General features: G+C 40.6%; 1 protein-coding gene across 1 annotated transcript in view; it reads left to right on the top strand.

The window, feature by feature from the left end:
- Nucleotides 1–19,617, top strand: part of TANC2 (tetratricopeptide repeat, ankyrin repeat and coiled-coil containing 2) — a 206,759-nt gene that overhangs the window by 43,512 nt on the left and 143,630 nt on the right. The window contains 3 exon segments of the mRNA XM_009334881.1: nucleotides 8,332–8,403; nucleotides 10,401–10,403; nucleotides 14,006–14,074. Of these exon segments, the coding sequence (XP_009333156.1) occupies nucleotides 8,332–8,403; nucleotides 10,401–10,403; nucleotides 14,006–14,074 (144 nt within the window).

Below are 19,617 nucleotides of genomic sequence, written 5' to 3'. Positions count from 1 at the left end.
AGGGATGTCTACGTTAGAGAAACTAGGAGTTACGGTGAATTTTAAGTTTTACTCTATCTAAAAGATCGTGAATGTTTCAGGCTTTTTTTAATAAAAAGGTTATGGATAAAAATAAAAAGAAATCACTGAAATCTTCAATGTGAAAATGCATGCTTCCAATGTACACTTTTGAAAAACCAATCTTGAGATTATGAATTGAATAGGAGTAGATTGACTTCTGGGTGATCTTTTGTGTTCACCTTGGTTATTCAGAGTCCCCGTACATCTGCTTTTGCTCTTCCTCACAGCTATTTCGAAGAATTAAAGAATGATGTTTTCACTACAGATTGCTTTCTGCTCTTGAGCTTGTTCCTTAATGAGCTCAGATACAATGCAGGTACTGAGGGTAGCTGGCCTTTGTTTATAAATTTAGATAATGTACTTATTAATGCCATTTTAAAGAGCGCAAAGTATAAAGTGTGCACATCTTTTTATAGTTATGGATAAAATCTGTAATGTAATTTCATAAGCTTTAATGAAATAACCAAGCCAGCATGTGTACTCTTATTCTGGTCTTTAGGTTTATTAACAAAGTGGCAATAATACTGGGTTTCTGAAGTCCATCATGCCCTGTTAGAGCCGTGACTCCAGAAACAATTTGTTCGTAACGTTGAACGTTTTAGAATATTCAAGGTTATTTTCAAACCACGGACTCAACTGGAGTCAGTGCATCCCTTATGGCAGTACTGACTCCTCATTTGCTTACTGCTCATATTTCCAGTGGGACTATATTTAACGTATAATGAGGTAAACCCCTTTATCTGTACTAAGTGTATATTAATTTTCCACTGTAGCTAAAGTATTTCAAAACACAGCCTGGCATTTCCATTTTCTTAAATACTAGCATTTTGTTTGCAAAAAAGGAAGAAAGTCTTTTGATGTCCCATGGATTAACAATTACCAAATGTAATATTATATTTACAAAAACATTTCTGCCACTTCCGTCTCCCATTGCTCATCCCCATTGCATTATAAACTCTACACAGCTGAAAAGCTTTTTTGGTTTTTTTGGGGGGTTATTTTTGTTTGTTTTGGGGAGGGGTGGTTGGGGGGGGAGGTTGGTTTTGGGGATTTTTTTTTTATCATCAGGGCAGTGATGTAATTGAGGTGGGCTTTTTCCTTTTTGAAATTTTGAAATTTCACTGCTCAGCTTACCTCTGAAAAATACCTGCTTTTGGTGTGTGCTCTTGGCCACTGAATGAAGATCTGTTCATCTGGTGTGTGTAAAAGTCTAGGAATTAGAATTAGTCTAAACAACATTAACTTTAACATTAATTGCAGAAAGATAATTCTACACAGAAATAGTATGCTTTGTGTGTCTTTTAGGACTTAAGTGAATTATCAGAGCTGTTCATAAGGGATACAACGTGTTGGAGAGTGGTTGGGGAGCTCTTTTTTAATGATATGGCGATTAATAACCCGGGTCTGTCCTACAGTGCCATCAGTAAAAATCTTCCACCCTCAACACCCACACCCACACACCCCCATGCACCCCAGCACTCCCACTGGGGAGTTATTTTGGTGGGGGTTAGATGCTTTATTCTGTTAGTAAATTAATGTAGTTCTTAATAGTTTTTATCATAGTAACTTTAAGAATACTAATTTTAGCACAATAATAATTTTTATATTTGTTTTCTGAAGCAGAAGACCCCCTCACAAATGAAATAATGAGGAAGAATTTTTTATTAAAATGACTCTCTTAAGTACCAGACTCAGTCCACTCTCCCCTCTTGCCCCATTTGGGTACGTTTTGCCTCTTTCCAGGCACAGATCACCCCTGGGAGGACAGCAGGCGGTTGCATTTGGCACATGTCACTCCTTAGCCTGGCTGGAATCCATCGGGATTGCTGAGAGCAAGATTTGCAACTACCTCCCCTACGCTGGGCTGAGCCGCTGCGGGCTCCAGGGACGGGACCCAGCGCTCCCTCCCGCAGCAGCGATGTCCTGAGGTCTTGGGACTGGCCCGGCTGCCGGGGTGTGTTTTCCCCCCCCCCCCCCCATGCATCTGTGTTTTGGGAGCATGATGGCAGTTGGGAGCCACATCGCCTTACGTTATGCCGTGCACAAGGCAGACCTTTCCTTTCGCAGGGATGCCAGGCTGGGCTGGAATCAGATCAGTTTCTAACTGCTGGACTGGCTTTGTGTGAGTCTTCTGTGCTTTCCAAATACAATTTTGATACGATGCAGATTTAAAGTATTGATTTATAAGCTATTATAGCGGAGCGCGCTCTGTCAGTTGCTGTTAGAACAACGGCACATCTAATGCAGTCAGTTCTTGCAGCAGATTTCCCAGCATGCGTAAAGCAGGCTGACCCACCCTTTTATTTTTCTGCGTTAAAAATTGCTTTGTCAGATGAAAGAACTGGGAAGACATTTAGTCACGTTGTGTGTTTTAGACACTGTTTTAATTAAATAGGGGAACAGGAATGTCGGGCTGCTGGCACTTTATTTTATTTAAAACTTGTTGTCTTTGCCTTTAACGTGAACACCTGGCAGCGAGGTGATGCTGAAGGTGCTGTGGTATTTGCTGACATCAGATCATATTGTTGCAGATGCATCTTGCTCATATTTGCAGACCGGTCTTACTAATTGCGATGCAGTGCTTTGTGCAGTGGATTTATTTGGTAGGATTGCTGAAACCCTTGGGATTTTCTTTTCCCTTCGGGAGCGGTCCGTTCAAAGAATACAGTTGTTCTGTGCATTGGACAGGATTTGTTGTGCCATTGGTTTTAAATGGAGAACTGGTAGAATAGACGGGGCAGGGGGGAGAGACAAGCAGGCGAGGGAGAATGGGAAGCGGGCGTTTCTCAGACCCATTTATAGTAGGAGAGACTGCTTTTCTGGAGCTGTTACTAAACATGATTGTGTTGAGATTACTTAATCCCTTTGTAATTGAGAGAAAGAATTAATAGCTATTACTTGTTTGCTGTATGCTTGCCACATAATCACCCACTCGGACGGCCCTCTTTGAATTTCTGACCCCAGTTCCTGTCTAGTGTGGTTGGAGGCATGTTAGATGCTGATGAGACAGCATCTTTAGGAAACTAAAAAAATATGTAAATCTTAGTGGATTTTCTTAACACTGATATATTTAAAAATAAAAAAATAACAAACTTTTCTTTTTCTCATTGCTAGATACAAGAGAATATGGAATACTGAGTCAATATTTTACTATGTCATTCATTTCCCTCGGGACATTTGCAAAAAATAACTACTTTCTGCTTCTTGTGGCACCTTCTGTAGAAGCTCCTTAACCAGGTTTACCTCAGTCTGTTCTGATTTTTCTTTTAAATTGACACAGGTTTTCTGTGTTTTCCAGCAATGATTTCACAACCAATTTACTTTTGGTGACCTCTTTTAGATGTTGCATCTGAGGCTTTGTCAATAACTGTGGTGTTTCACCGTGTTGACAATCGTTACAGCAACTGAGTTAATTGCACTTCCATGAGTGATACTGTCTGCAAACTATTGTCCAAATAGTAGGTCATGCCTATAAAGAATACTATTGCTAAAGCAAATACTAACAACTGCCTAGAGTCGTGCATAAATACAATAACTAACAGTATTGTTGGAACGAGAGAGTCCTGATATGCACACAGGGGTGAACATTATCAAGGCTCTGAACTTGAGCACTTGGAAGTTCAAAAATGTAAGAATTAATGTTCCCTTGGCAACAGTATTTTGCCCCTTTTTTGGCATGTATATTAAGATAACTCTTTAATTACTATGGTATTGTTCCCTAGTAACCTTGCTCCTCCACTGCAGGGAACTGAGTGTGCTCAAAATCTTGATTTGTAGCGAAGAGGAAAAAATTAAATAGTTCAATCGTTCAACTCTTAAATGCGGGCTCTTCCTTATCTTCCTGCAGTCCTGTGCCTTTTCACCATACATCTTAAATTCTGCAGGTACCAGCCTTCTCCACTACATGGCGTTGATTTGTTTGTATTTTTTTATATTTTTACTGCAAGTATTCATCATTTCACAATTCCTGCCTGTGATGGAGAAGGTGCCCGCTCTGCCCTGGAGGATCCGTACTGCCTGGATCTGTCTGCGGGAGGCTCCGTGTTTTCTGCTGCTTTTGCTTGAAGATACAGGGCGCAGCAGATGGGAAGGGTCGGTGGTCCACAGGGTAGAGGGTAAAGGGCTTCCCGAAACAGCCCCTAGCTTGTCTGGCTGCCTTACGTTAATAGAGTGAAGCTGTGTTTTATTCATGTACAGTAGGTGCGTGTGCACATGCACTTCTGTACATTTGTGAGAGGGACAGCTTTGTACCAGCTATGCTTGTTCTCAAAATATTCCTCGTTAAAAGCCACTGAATGGTTTTGAGACTGCCCATTAGATTACGCTGTGTTTCACCCAAGCTACAGCCTTTGCTGCAACTGCACCAAATGCAGCAGCAATGGGTGAGTGCAGTTGCATACCGACTAAAGACATATGCTGAGTCATCAGATTTCTTTTTTCCTTTCCCACGCTCCTAAATTGATTCGGGAAGTTAATTTACTGTGATCTTTCTCTCCCGCTTAATATATTGTGTAACTTGCAAATTACCTGAGAGCGCTATACCAGACTGAATCCTCTGCAGCAGTTCCCGTTCTCAAACCTAATGGCTTTGGCAACGAGTTGTCACCATTTTGCATCCCACTGTGGAGTGTTGCAGAGCGTTAGAGAGCAGGCCCGCCGGGTCTGCAGGTCGTCGGCTCTACTACCTTGGTTAATGCTTGTTCTCAAAGCACGAGTACTGTTTTTGTTATGTCCGAGTGACTGCACAGGAGAGATCCTGTCCTTCCAAGTGATCTTAAATAGATTAATTCCTACTTAGGCATGAAGTATCCAACAGTACTTCTGCTGGTGGGTTGGTCTTGTCTCTTTAAGCACCCATCATTGTATTTTGTAAATGTACCACACTCAGAAAACATCTGCTTCGCTTCGGTAGGGAAGCTGACTTCCCAGAGACCTAAACCTACTCATTTTGGGCGAAAAGCTAAGTTTTTTTTTCTTTTAAAGTGAAGAACATGCTTGTCTCTTAGATTTATTCCATTGTAGAAAACCCAAGTGGGGTTTAGATTCCCGGTAAAGCTATTGGGTAAAAGCCTTCTGTCTTCCAAACAGCAGCTTGCATTTCCTCCCTGCCGAAAGTGGTGTCAAGGAAAAACCTTGTTGCTCCTGTTAATGGGAGAACCAAATTTTGGAAGAGCTGCAAACCGGCTGTGATAAAATGCAGGTTGATGCTTTGGTACCCTGGTTTCCCTGTTGCACCTCATGTCATAAAAGTGAGAGACGCTTTCCTGTTCTCACAGTCTCCAGTCCACCACTGGGTGATGGTGGCTCTTGTTGCTGAGAGTACTTCCAGGTCCCCAGTGAATGATGTTTTATTTTTCACTGATATTCTGAATGCGGGGCTTAGGGGAATGGTGCCGCATCAAGTTTGTCTGAAACAAGCAGGTCTGAAGCAGGTGGGAATTTAACCCAGCTGGGTGAGGAGGGAGGACCTTAGCAGATCTGCAAGAGTGGAAATGGGGCTGAACTAAAGCAAAACCATGTTGAGGAGATGAGGGCAACGTGTGTTTTCAAAAGAGCCCAGTTACATGCAAAAAAAAAAAAAAAATATTGGGGTGAGCATGGGTTCATACTTGGTCTGTTCCTTCATCTCCAGAATTCATCCCACCCAGCAACAGTGACTGGAGAGGTCAGGCATCCCTTACTATGCTATTATGTTTTAAGCCCAATTTAGTCCTTAAAGTCCGTTATTAATTTTTTCCCCTAACTTTCAAAAGTCTTCCATCTCTGACAGGCTTATATTAGAGTTTTTGGGTATTATGTAGCTCTTTGAGATGAACTAAAATAAGGGCATTTTAAAGTTAATTTGGAACATCTGTTTATGATAGTGAAACTGTATTATTAACATAGTGAAATATTAGCTGCCTTTGGTGTTCAAAAGTATTTAACTGAAATGAGAGTTAAGCTGTTGTCTAGATCTTACTGCAAAGCACTATGGAAGAAGTTACTCTATGAATTCAAGGAAAACTTACAAACCAGTTTCATGTCACCAAACGTTCCTTCATTTTACTGTAGTTTTAAAAACAAAAATTGCATTAGCTTTTAAAATCTTATTTCAGAGGTTTTTTAAAACGTAATTTAACCCAACTGTGTTGTATCTTCCTGTCAGTGGGGACCTCCTGGTTTATTCTCATGGCAGGACGGGGTTGTGTGGTCCTTCTCTGCCATGGAACCAGACCTTTGCATGTGTGATCTCCTAAGAGGTCGCATCCTGCAGCATCTCCTCCATTAGGAGTTCACCTCCATCAAAACGAAACCAGCCTCTTGCCAGCTCGGTACCAGGGGGGAAGGGTTTGCCAGGGCCCGCCTGTGGATTAGCTGGACTGTCCTGGCAAGGTGTTTGTTTAGCATCACTCACAAAAACTAGGGAGGGGGGGAATTGAGTTTGTCTTTTGATGATGATTATGTGGCTTTTGATAAATACAGGGTTTTCCTCCTGATTTTAATACTGTGACTTTCTTTTTGTAACCCTCGTCTTTTGAAACTTTCAATCCTTATAATTATCTGTCATTGTGTATTTATGTTTGGAACTCAAAGGTTTTTTGTTTTCTTCATAACTTAGAGATTGTCCATGTGGGCTCATAGCCTGGGGGCCTTTAGTGATGATGATTATATCTGTATGCAAAGCAGTGTTCAAAACCAACATTGTGTATTACAAGTAAAAATACAGAGATCGTGATCTATTAATATTCTTTCATGCCAGCCGGACTGTAGGAAGACTCAATGTAACTAACCCCAAGAGGGTGTCTCCAGGCTAATAAAGGCTCCTTGAATACGTCAAAATTGCAGTCATATTTGCAATGTCACATCCTTCTTGCAACCAGAATAGAAAAGTGGGCAGGGGGGATGTGGTCTGCGGCCTCCTTGACACCTGGCAGTTGTGATGGCTTATTGGGGCATGAGCAGCTGATATAAAATATGGGATTTCTGGGTTGCTTTAGCAAGCTTTAGGAGGCTGACCTTTATGTGCAGCTGTTGTATGACCAGGGAAGAATACAAAGGTGACAGAAAATTGCGTTGCTGGCACCTGTTCAAGGTGCCTGACCATTGCTTCGGGGAAACTGAGGGCTGGAAGCATTTTGCCAAGGGAAGGGGAAACAAAAAGCCTCTCTGCAGCCTGGGCTGTGGTCCTGCTTTTGGGGGGCATGGCGGTAGACCTAAATTTTCAGTCACCTTATCGGTTCTGCTGTTGTGCTCCAATACACTACTTACCTTTCAAGCTAGAGTAACAGATGTAACTCACATGTAATGTGAGTTGGTAAAGTTGAATTACTTTATAGCATAACAGGCCTGTCCAACAAATAGCTTTGGGGATATATAGATATATATAGACATAAATGTATCAGAGTGCAGCTGCTTCTAGTATAATCAAAAAGTATAAATGCTAAAATCAACTATTGAGTTTTTAAACAACTATTTAAGAATTCAGTTATTTCAAAACTATTTTTAAAGATTCTAAAAGCTTCCCCTTCCCCTGACATAAGGTGAAATAACCTCTGAAATACATCCTGCATTTTAAATGCCTGGTTTTGCATTTTCACAGTCTGCATAGCTAGACTTCGTTTTGCTTTCAGCTGGCACAAACCCTGTGTACTCAAGCATCTATATTGATGTGCATATCTATTGTTTCTAATCTGGTCAGTTGATCGATGAAGACCAGCATGTAATTAATTGCATAATATTGTACACAATGTCCCACTCTACGTTTATCCAGATGGATTTGTTATTTGTTAACTATAGCTGCTTTCCTAAACAGTTTCAAGAGGATATAATGAGAGTGGTTTTGTTCTTCCCAGCCTTCCCATTTTTTAGCTGACAAATAATTTTAAAGGGAAGCAATTTCAAAGAATGTTCTTGTTTTTTTTCTTTTTTCTGGATCTCTTTCTTCAAATGCTTAATATTTTTTATATTTTGATATCATGGTCCAAAGTGAAGGAACTAATTGAAGATGCACAATTTGGTTACTATTTCATTCAGATATCTGTGGGGTCAGTAGGAGAAGTTAAAAGCCTACTTACATCCTGAGGAGCTCAGGATTTCATTTGCAGTGAGCTGGGGAGAAACTGGAGGGAACAGCAAAGGAGTCAGTCAGCAGTTTGCCCCCGTTTCAGTCTGCAAGAGGGACCTTTTGTTCTGCTGTTCCTACAAGATAGGTGATGGTACTCAAGGAAAAGTTGCATCTGCCTGACCTGTCCACTATGATGTTCTACTTCTGCTGTTTTGGTTCTCATGCAGATGGAGGGAACGAGGAGCCACCAGACCGAAGACAGGCAAGTGTAGACTCCCGTCAGAGCCGATCTGGGCAAGGTAAACCTTAGTGTTGTTCTGCCTCAGTGACTCGTTTCTCATTTGTTCACCTTATATATATATTTTTATATATATATGCACACACACACATATTTTGTGTTTTTCGTATGACTGTGTAATCTTATGGAGTTTTGTAACCATCGTTGTCATCCACATAGCTACAAATTTACTAATATTCACAAAGCAGATTATCTTTGTATAGTCTGGAGGACTGTAGACTGATTCATGGCGCAGTGCAGGCGTACCTGTAGAGTGTATGGCATCTCCATTTTGCAGACGGAGGGATGGAGCTTTACGCGAGGGCGGTTGTTTGAGCTGCTGGTGTAAGAAGTCTTCAGCACATAGCAGCACAAATCAGCAGGCCACTCACATACAGTGACCGCTTGCTTTCCTCCCCGATTGCAAAGGGGAGAACCCGGCTGGTCCTCAATAACCAGGTTATCCTTCCCCCAAGCCCCGTCATGTGATAGAGATATGGGGACGTGTGAGTTCCTGCCTGGGGGCTGAACAGCCACGTGCTACGTCTTTCACTTTGTTTTGTTTCATCCTACAGGAACAGGGCAAAAGGTCCTAGGAAGAGAGTAGTAAAAATAGTTTTTATATTATTTAAATAATGATTCTACAAACGGTTTTGTTCACTATCCATCGTTCACAATAGGCTTGGTGGTTAAAACCACCACTAGAGCCGTTAATGGGGATTTCTGTCACTGACAGCAGCTCTTAGATCTGTGCTGGCTTATGTGTCCTTTGAAGTAGCTTGCTTAAAGTTTTAAGCATTTGCTCATTTGTGAGAGTTGTGAAAATGCTGGTATTTTCACACAGCTCTTGAGACTAAGAAGCATTTTTTTGGAAGCATGGCTCCAGTAGGTGCTATGTGCGTTGACTTATTTTCTCTTTGGGATTGCAGCAATAATTTTCCTTTCATTTAGGTTCAAGTCTGTTGTTGTCATGGTGTCCTAATGACTTATTATGGAGACATTTTCTCCAGAGCATTGTTCTTTTTTGGTAGTATTCCAGTGTTGCCCGGGCGAAATTACTGCAAGTGATTGAAGCCTGCGATCAGAATTAGGGGGATTGGAATTTAGAGTTAAAACCCTGAAGCCCTGTGAAACATCAACAGCTGAAACTGCTCTGTTAACATAGGATCTTTTTATTACTATTTTAAAATTTGTTATTTTAAATTTTCTTACTTTAAAATAGAAGAGTTAAAATTAAAATTAGGAAGGAACAAGGGAATTTATAACTGCATGTACCCCATGATAGCTTGCATACAAGTAGCATTTCTGTGCTTTGAGAATACAGAATGAATGGTTGCTCTTTTCCAGACACTGTTAGCTCAGATAAAGTTGCTGTTGTGTTACTTCTGAAGGCAGAGCCTTGCCTGCTTTCTCTGCTGTTAGTCACTGTGATGTCCTTTCATTTGTCTGGGTTTTGCCCCTTGGTTTGTTGTTACAAGATACAGCAGCTTGGATGCAGCTGCTGATGGGAGGTGCCGGCTGGGTTTCCATACGCTTGTTTCAGATCCTCTGTTCTCTCAGGTTACGTTTCAGCCTATTTATTCAGCATCTTGGCTGCTGTGGAAAAGTCCCAGTTTTGGGCAGAGGACATGGGGCTTTTTTTGCAAATACTTACTTGCCAAAGAATGACCAACCTGTATCTGTTTGCCTCAGTAAGCATGATTCTAGGAATTGCAGTAGCTAGCAAGAAGTTTCAGCATGAGAGGGAGTAGAGGGGAAAACAGGTAAAAAAATACTTCCAACTTCTTGGAGAAACAAGCTTCTGCGCTAAATATTTCCATTTGGATCAATGGATGTGACTGTAGACGCAGGCTGTCTACAGTGTGGAAGAAGTTGTCTCTTTGCTCCATGAAAGTATTATCTTTACCTTTGCCCTTTTCTGTGTCCGTATATCTGTCTGCACATGTTAACGTGTATTTTTCATAGTGATGGGTTTAAGGGGTTTTATTATGCTTAGATAAACCAGCCAACTGAAATGAGGTGGTCGTCTTACTTGTGTTTACATTTTCATGTTGCCGTGTGTGATGCCCAAGTATTACAGCTGTCTGTAAAGCTTTATTATCTTGGAAAACTTCAAGAAATAGTTTATTAGTTCAAATATGCACTTCACAGTAACATTTTATTTAAGTATCTTCTATAGACAAACTGTTAAAGTTCCATTTCAGCCGTGAATGATCCCTAATTTGAGGGTTTGATAAACCCAATATTCTTTCTGACTGAAACAAATTTAAGACTGTTCCAATTACCTTGTTTGTGTGTTTGTTTGCTCTGGTGAGGATGAGAGAGAAATTTTGACATCTGTGGAGTGAACATAGTACGTTGTGGATATTTTGTGAGTTCACTGGTTCTGTTGTAAAGCATTTGAATTTTAAGAGGGAAAGTACTCCTGAAGACTTTGCAAAGATATTATTACTTTTATTTCTACATAAGATGCTGCCCCCAGTTACCCTCGGTTTTAGGTAAAGATTGGTCAAAGACACTGCGAACTCTACACCATAATAACTAGTGAAATGCACACAGACTTTTAGGTCTTTCCCAGACCTTAAGTTGCAGAAGATGCGTCATGTTTATAGTTGCTTCAAACCCCAAAATCTAGCCTGAGAAAATTTGAACTCTGTTTTTAAGAATCGAAATCAATAATGGCAAATCTTCTTTTTTGTGTCTGGTGCCAACTGTATTTTGAAAAAACATCGTAGCTTGTTTCTGTCGATGCCAATGCCGATTTTGGCACTGATGCCGGTTTGCCTTTCCTGGCACTCGCAGGTGATTATGAATAGGCTTGCAGAGTCAGCAGAGGTGTTCAGTTCTCAATAACCCTGGAAAAAGCAAGGTCCTCGATCAGCTTATGTCAAGTAAGCTATATATGGAGCCAATAATTACAATTGGCAATGCACAGCTGGAAGAAGTCGATTTTTTTTTTTGCTATATTAGCAGTATGCTATCAAATTATGCCCTCCTGGAAAAATGCCCAACTGCACTAACAGCCACTGCATCTTTTGGATGATTAGCAGGAAAAACTTAGAAACAAGATCATCAAACTTGAGATTTTGAGCTTTGCTGAGCAGTAGCACTGTCCCGTGTGTTGTGTATGTGTGTGCAAGACTTGGGCTTGCTCTTGAGAGCACATGCGTCTCTCCAACGTAACTCATTTGTGCTGTCTGCCTGATGTGCTGCATAACGTCCGATGGAAAGAGATCTGAGAAATGGCAGTGTTCCTACCTCTGAAGCTGTGGTCGTTGTGTGTAACTCAGATGTGTGTCAAATGGGAGACCCCGGGTTGGTGCTCAGCTGGCTAAATGTGGGTGGGTGCAGTGGAGCTGCCTGTCACCCTCAACTCCCTTTGTTAGTCCATGGAGAGGTAATGGATGGAGTTAGTGGAGTGTCCAGGTTGGGATTCTTCTCTTCCTGAAGCAGAACCCTAAAACGTGCCATTAGATGAATCTTGTCCTGAACTCCCTGCCTTCTAGAAGTGCTTCTAGACAGCTTGCTTGGATGTAGACACCTCTTCTGTGGACACCAAAATTACAGGAGAGGAATGCAGTTTTAGCACACCAAAGTACTGCCGGTGTGTGTGACTGAAGAGGACTGATGAAATGCTTTGGAGATGGCCATAAGCACAGGCTGAATGTCTGTAACGAAGCAGTGCTGATGGTAGGTGGGTCACAGTGGCACACGGCCACCCCACTTGGACAGTCTCAGGTTGAGAAGCAAGGCTGAGCTGCTGCTCACGTAGAAATGATCCTAACTGCAGGGGGAAGGTGGGGAGGCAGTAATTCTAGTTTTCTCTGACTATAGCCAAATATGGGGTTTTTTTAATATATATATACACACATACATATTTGGCTATATATATAAAAGGCATGATATTGTCAGCAACAGCATCTTTTAATAATAATAATAAAAAAGAAAAGAATAACAATGATCTGTTCCCCCTTAAAGGGATGTACTCCGTTAGAGCATTCGTGTGCACACTTAATTAAAGCAGCATGAAATGAATAGAAAAACATCAGTGTCTGGCTCATAGTTTGTGGCAATAATGACAGTCTCTGATGAATAAAACATATTGAACTGTAGCATGCTTACTAGAGCATATGGAATGCAAAGAAAATCACCTCTGTAAGGGTTGGTCTTTGAATATATGTTCAGTAAACTACAGTGAATGTGGCAAGTGTTCAGTAGGCAAGAGAGTAAAAGTCATATTTGGAACTGTCAAAAATAGTGTGTGTGTGTGTGTGTGTAAAGTGTGTTAGTGTTTAGTTTGGTTTCCTGTAGGGAATGATACAAAAACGCTGAGAGATGTGCCCGAAAGCTGGCATCAGGAATGGATGGATTTTAGCCACGAATGATACTACCTCTTAGTACACTTCAGGAGCTTGTCCAAGATTTTTTACAGTTATTTCAATACGGGTTTTTCCTCTGATCATAAATAGTATGTTGGGTTGTTCACATTGTCCTTTGGCTATCTGGAATAGAGTTGGTCCATCATCTCTTCTGGAATGCCACGTATTTGAGGCATTTACCCTTTTCTTTTCTCCCCACTTCTGTCTGTCTACCCTTCTGACCGGGAGTTACATTTTCTCTTCTAAGCATATTCTTGTAAGCCATTGAGAACCACACAGCTATCCAATGGGAATCAAATAATAAATGTCTTTATGGAGGAAAAACATTAGCAGGCACTAAAAGCTAAAATCCATCTCTTAAAGGTGTGGCACAAGTGTAATCTTCTTACATTATCTGTAATGAAAAATTAACATTAACAGTTTTAAGTTGGTTTTGCAGATGGATTTATTAGTTGTCTGTGTTAGGTTGTTAATCGTACTGACTAGAGGTGGAGAACCAAGTGTTCTTGGCCAGAGGTTTCCATATTCTGCAGCTGACAGGAGGAACCTTATGGCTCCCAACTCTTGCTGATCGGGGGCACCTGCCCTTCATTTGTCATTAATATTTATTGCAACAATTAGCAATATGTGCCTTTATTGTTCTATCTCTACTTGTTGTCATGTTATTTGGTGTCTTCCATGTGGATCTGTAGCGATGTGACCCCATACAGGCTTTGTGCGGCTCTGGGTGCTTCTGTGCGTTTGTTATGGGAGAGTTGGAAGTGGCTGCTTTTGGAGGCTTTTGTTCTTCTATTTTGGGGTTGTTTTTTTTAGGCTAAAGGGTCCTCATGTTGAACTTTAATTCACCTTGAAGTTTTTTTAGGAATAGACAATCTAAACGCACAAAAAACTTATCAGTAAAAGGATTATTGCTTTGTCTAAATTATATTTAAAACTGGTGACTCTAGCACTCTGAAAGAAAAAAATCTAAATACATTCTTCATGGTTATGCTGTTCATAATCTAAAGAGGTGTGCTGAACTGCTGTTCCAGAAATATAATTTCTTCAAGGGAAGTGTCAAGACAGTGCAGGATGAACATGAGAAAGCAGCCGTCCCTGCTCCCTGCAGGACTGGGAGTGCTGTGCAGCAAGGTGGCTCTGCGGCTGGGCTCACCCGAGCCAGACAGTCCTCCGTCTAGGAATGATAAAAGCAGGAGACTCCCTTGTATTCTGACCAGTTCCTTTTTATTTTTATATTCCCTCCAGGCACCTCCACAGAGAACGACTGTGCTTTTGAACCAGACTACGCTATTCCGCCACTCCCAGTGACCGAAGGTATGCAGCACATTCGGATTATGGAGGGCATGTCCCGCTCCCTTCCATCCTCCCCCTTACTCACACATCAGTCTATCAGTGTTCGGCTCCAACCTGTGAAGAAGTTAACTGGTAAGGACTTTAAATAAAGTTCAGTGGGGCTTTTAAGGTCCGTTGGTGCAAAAATCTGTAAGAAAACGCTTTGAACAAGGTTCTGTATACAAGTCATCGTTTGTTTATTATAGCAGCTACTTTAGTCTAAACCAGGAACAGATTGAATTTCATACTGATGAGAGAAATCTTTCTATTCTGAAAATGATCTCTCTGTTTTACAAATAATCTAGTTTTCTGAGAAATTTCTAGCAAAGTGTGTTTCAGTTCCACTTTGTATTGTGGTTTATGCACAGTGGAAGTGTTACAGTAATTTTAAAGAACTTTATGCTAAAATTTTGAAAATTAAAATTTAAAATTTTGCCGAGAGAATACATCAGAAAAATGATAAACTTATACAGCAAAGTGATTTTTTTTTTCCATAGTTCATGCATATTTTTAAACTGTTTATCTAATCTGCTGGGATTGTGGTTTGAACACCTAGAGATTTTAAACTAGTTGGATTTTCAAAAGCACTTGGAGTCTAACATCCTTTTAAAAGCCTGACATCGTATTTCTCCTGGTAGCAGTTTTGAGAAACTTGCTTCTTGCCTAAAATCTGACATCCCTCCATGCCCATCTTTAAAAATGATCAGTCAGTGTACTGCGTTTGTACTGAGAGAAACCTCCAAAAAGAATTTTTACCCGATATAATCAGATCTATGCATACACAAAGGAGCTCTGATGCACTTTGTACCTTTTGTTTTCCCTGCCCTCTGGTGAAAGGAGAATTGAAAAGGACAGGAGGAAGAGATTTCCTGAATCGTGACAGAGTCACTTGTGATCTCTGGATCTCATGGTGGTCTGAGCGCGTTCGGTAGCAGTGGAGCTCAAGAGGTGCGAGAGAATCAGGCAGGAAGAGATAGAAAAGGACATGAAAATAGTTTAAAAAAGACATTTCAGTGCCTTACTCGGCTGCCTTCAGCATGAGTTCCCGATCACTAAGAACTTCTAAAGCGTGGCTGAAGTTCTGCCTTAAAATGTGAAGGCCTAAACCAGCTTTTTAGTGGAGATGAGAACAGCTGTGTAGTTCAGAGGCCGGTTCTTCAGGAGGGTTGATGATGTGACACTTGGAGAGATTTGTGGGATTTTGTGGGTTGGTGGTTTTTTTTTTTTTTGAAACGCTTCCTTTTTAAGAGTATCCTTCAGTTTGCAGTCCTGAGTCAGGGCTGTGCAGCTGGATGTTCAGACCTCCTTTCTGTTTGTCCGTCGGCATTTCCTTCTCTCTTGCGGAACAGCTAAGAGTATGGCATATTGTACTTTACCAGAGTAGCTGCTGAAACAAGCTTAACTTTTAAAAGTTTGGTTTTGACTTTCAGAATCGCAAAATTCAGTAGCAGATTACAAAAGCAGTTTCAAAATGCAGTCCATTGCAGCTTAGTGTCTCTAAAACCTTGTTAGTTTTTATTCTAATTATCAGTACTTTCCTCTGGTACGAATACGCTGCTTGCAGCACTTTGCAGGGTAGGAATTCTGCATCTGCTTGCGATGAGCTCTTTTTTTCCTGTGCCACATAGTAATGGGTAGGTGTGGAATCCACAACCTTCCTGCCACGAAAAGCATAGGTTGTGAAAAATGACAAAAATAAATCAAGGCTATTTTTTGTTCTCACAGCATGTCTGTACTTGTTTAATTTATTGTGTAATGTATAGCTAGTTTGTTCCTGCTTTTCCTGAGTTTTCTCCTGTGATCCTCACATTCATCCAGTTTCCTCTTCCTTTCAGTTTTTGAGTTAGTTGCAGGGATTTTCTTCTTTGTTTTGTCTCACTTCCTTAGTAGAGGCAGGTAATATTAGCCAGTTACATAGACCTTTTTTTCAGTTAGGAAAGGATGAAAAGCATTGTATTTTACAAATAGGTTAGGCCTTTGTGGTATCTTTATCTCACTCTGTCCCCCTCTTTTGACTATAATCCTTTGTGTTTATATGCTCTCCTGTTGTAGCTCTAACATTATATTCATGTATCTACTTGAACAGTTCATTACTCTTCTCTGAAATATTGGCAGAGGGCTTGAGTTGTACCCCATGGAAAGAGCAATTTTTCTTATACCACTGCAGCTCCGTTTCTCTAATGCCTTGCAGCCTGCTCAGCAAGCTGCCTTGGTGTAGATCTGCTGGACCTCTGGCTTGTCAACAGATGTTAACCTCCTCCCACTTCTCAATCGCAACAGTTCAGCCTAGCAGATTAAGCTCCATGTATTCATAATTATCTTCTTCCAGGTGGAAACAGGTCAGACTCCATTTAGCTCCAAACTCAGAAAGCTTTTGTTGGATTTGGCAGGGCTGCTCTTTGGAGTGTCCCGCTAGTTCCTCAAAAGACCAGATACTGGAATTCCAGCAGTGGCTTTTGCAGGTGGTAGTTCAAAGAAAGGGATGGTGTTTCATACAAACTTCAGGGGTTTGGGCAGCTCACTGAAACATGTGCTCAAACATCAGTGAGGTGGTCTTGCAGAGCCATGCTGTAGATGTTCAGCTGGTGAGAACGCTTACTCCTCTGTCGGTCTGGTTTGGAAACTATGAATGATGAAATACAGACTTGAACAAGATGTGTACAAAACAGGGTGACATCAATAAAATGCTGGTAACTGTTATTAAAGAAAAGTGTAGGCTCACGATTTTGTTCGGAGGTCCGTTTTGGGCCCACACACAAGAATCTATTGGAAGTTGATTGGGAAGATGACTACGTCTGTGTTCTACTTGCCTACTATTCCTTTTCCACCCATTTTAAATATCCTGTTCTGGCTAGACCAAATCCACTATAGCATGAAAACACATGCTAATGTTTTGCACGTACAGGTCTTGATGACTCCAGTGGAGCTCCTGATATACTTAGAATTCAAAGTGTGTTTCAGTGCGTTGGTGGATTAGCATGATTTTTAAAATTATTAGTTTAATTTACTGTTGATATTGTAAAAGGAAGGTGTTTATTTTACATCCTCATGCAGTCATTATAAGAATTTGTTTGCTTTCGTTAAGGTAACGTGTAAAGGAACTGGGAAAGTAATGCTTTCCGCTCTTCGTTATTCATAGTATCTATCACGTTTCTTCAACTATTCCTTATCATCTGTCTCTTCTGAGAGACTAAAAAAGCAAAAATACCCCGCAGCTGCAGAAAGAGATGGCTGTTGAATGACCATTTACTATATTAGCAAATAAAAAGTTGGGGTTTTTTTTCTGGGGGACATGAACTGGCTGTTTGTAAAGACACTCCTCATTTTTATTCATTAGTAAAACAGCATGATCTGTAAAATAAAATTTGGAGTTAATATTAGATTTCTGAAGACAAATTCACAGCCTTGCACTGTTTTTTGATGTGTTTCTCCCCAGTTTCGCCCAATACCCCTCTCTGATTTTTACAGAAGTCTTGTAAGTGCCATCGTAGCATACTCAAAATCTGGTAGAATTGATAAGCTACCCGGTTCAAAAAACCTCCATGTGACTGTGGGAGCTTTCAGATAAAAATAAGCAGCCAGCAGTTTGACAGTAAATGCATGGAGACATTTCACAAAGTCTCGCTGGCTGTGATGGTTTCCTCTTCTGCTTTGTCTCGTTGTGCTGTCCAGTTGTTAATCCTACACAATAACAGTAGTGATTCCTTTTGGAAAAGGGATGAGGGTGATTCTGGGAAACTGAAGTATTACAAAGAGAGGCTTTTGTCCGTCTGACAGTTGCCACATGGATTTTTCAAAGCGACCTTCAGAGCATAGAAAATTGTTGAGAAATTATCCAATTGTAGGGGCTTTTTCATGCCGTTCACTTCTTACATACATTTGTGTGTGACTAACCCATTCATGTCATAATTTCCGTATCTGCGGAGTGGTTGGATGGTGGACTGGTACTATTTGTTACATAAAAAACTTTGTCATCTCATATTTTTTCTTTTTTTTTTTTTTTTAAACCGAAGATTTAATTCCTAAGACCATTTGCAACAAAACATGACTGTACCAACTTCTGCATTTATGCTTTCTGGAATTCTTCAGAGATGAAAATTTAAATACAAAAGACTTTTTAGGCTGTTTACAAGATGATTTGCTTACGTTCAAGGGCTAAATTACCTTGGGTCGTTCTGGATGTGCACGCGTCTGTTCCAGTGTAGTAGAGTAGGTTTGTCAGCTCCTATGGGGAGGGGAAAGCAGCTACTGAGATGGCCCCTTTTCATGGGCATCAGGGGGTGTCACGTTAATTTGGGGTTTAACTTAGCCCTTCAAAAAGGAAAAGAAACCTGTATGGTGCAGAGAAACTTGCCCAGTAGAAATGGCAATGCCATATAATCTTTTAAAGTTCTTAACCTGGCTGATTTGTAAACAAGTCAGCTTTTCATCCACGGAACCGTTAAAATGTCCACTTTTGGTAAAAAGCCATAGGAACATGTTACGCGGTGCATTAAGTTTCTTTCCAGCGGAACTGAGGTCACTTGCTAACATGTTGATATCTGGGTTTTCCGTGTATGGAGACTTGGCTGGATTCAGAGGTTGATAAATATTCAGTATGGTTGCAGTTTTCACTCTGCTGAATAGTCTGGTGATTAAGAAAAACTAAGGTCATTGTGGCTCTGAAGGGTGAAGTAATAGTAAGCATAAGTAATCAGCTCTCCCTCTCCTGCCTGTATAACCTATTGTTTAGCAGTGGCTAAGAACAGATTTTAGATCAGTGTGTTCAACCTCAGTTTGTGCTGTTTAATATTTTTTTTTATAACAACGGTGGGTTTATTAGCAAGTGTAATGTGAAAAATACATAATAAAAAGAAAAAAAAAAAAAGAAAAAACCCCTACCACCCTAGGATAAAAGTATGTAGAAGACACCATTTTGATTTCTGTCTGGAATAAAATTAGCACTTAAAAGTTACCATGCTTACTGCACAAAGAGAGCAACCATTATCAAAACCATTGGTTTAAATATTCTGCTATACAGCAAAAGTGTATCTTTGACTCAAAACTGTGGCTGCAATGAAAATAATGCAATTGCATTGTATACCTTCATTCAGGAAAGCATCGCTTTTCAGGAGGGTGCTTACAGAGATGAATGTATCTAAGTGCTTTCCTGAATCAATGCCAAAAATAGTACCTAGTGTTGTATTAGTTGAAGGATGAGATATTGGGCTGAAAGACTCAGCTACCGATGCTTTATTGTATTACTGTGGAACCCACCACGTGCAAAGGGTTTGCACAAAGCCCTGTGCTGCACCTAACTCCTCCTCAGGAAAGATTTTTAATTTACATGCTGTAAATTTATATGCACAGGGATAATTTTATTCATCGCTGTACTTGGCTATTTCTGTTTTTTTCTGTTGAATGACAGATTGCACGCTTTAGGATTCTCTCAGAAAGAGCATGTGTGTGTGAGGGCCCATGCACGGAGGGAGGAGGAGAGAATATTATCAAGAAATTTAGGAAATAAATCATGTTTTTCCAAAAGT

This window comes from Pygoscelis adeliae, unplaced genomic scaffold (assembly GCF_000699105.1).
Source record: "Pygoscelis adeliae isolate BGI_AS28 unplaced genomic scaffold, ASM69910v1 Scaffold112, whole genome shotgun sequence".
Lineage (NCBI taxonomy): Eukaryota > Metazoa > Chordata > Aves > Sphenisciformes > Spheniscidae > Pygoscelis > Pygoscelis adeliae.
Note: the sequence above shows the minus strand (reverse complement) of the source record. Positions and strands in the feature narration are given on the sequence as shown.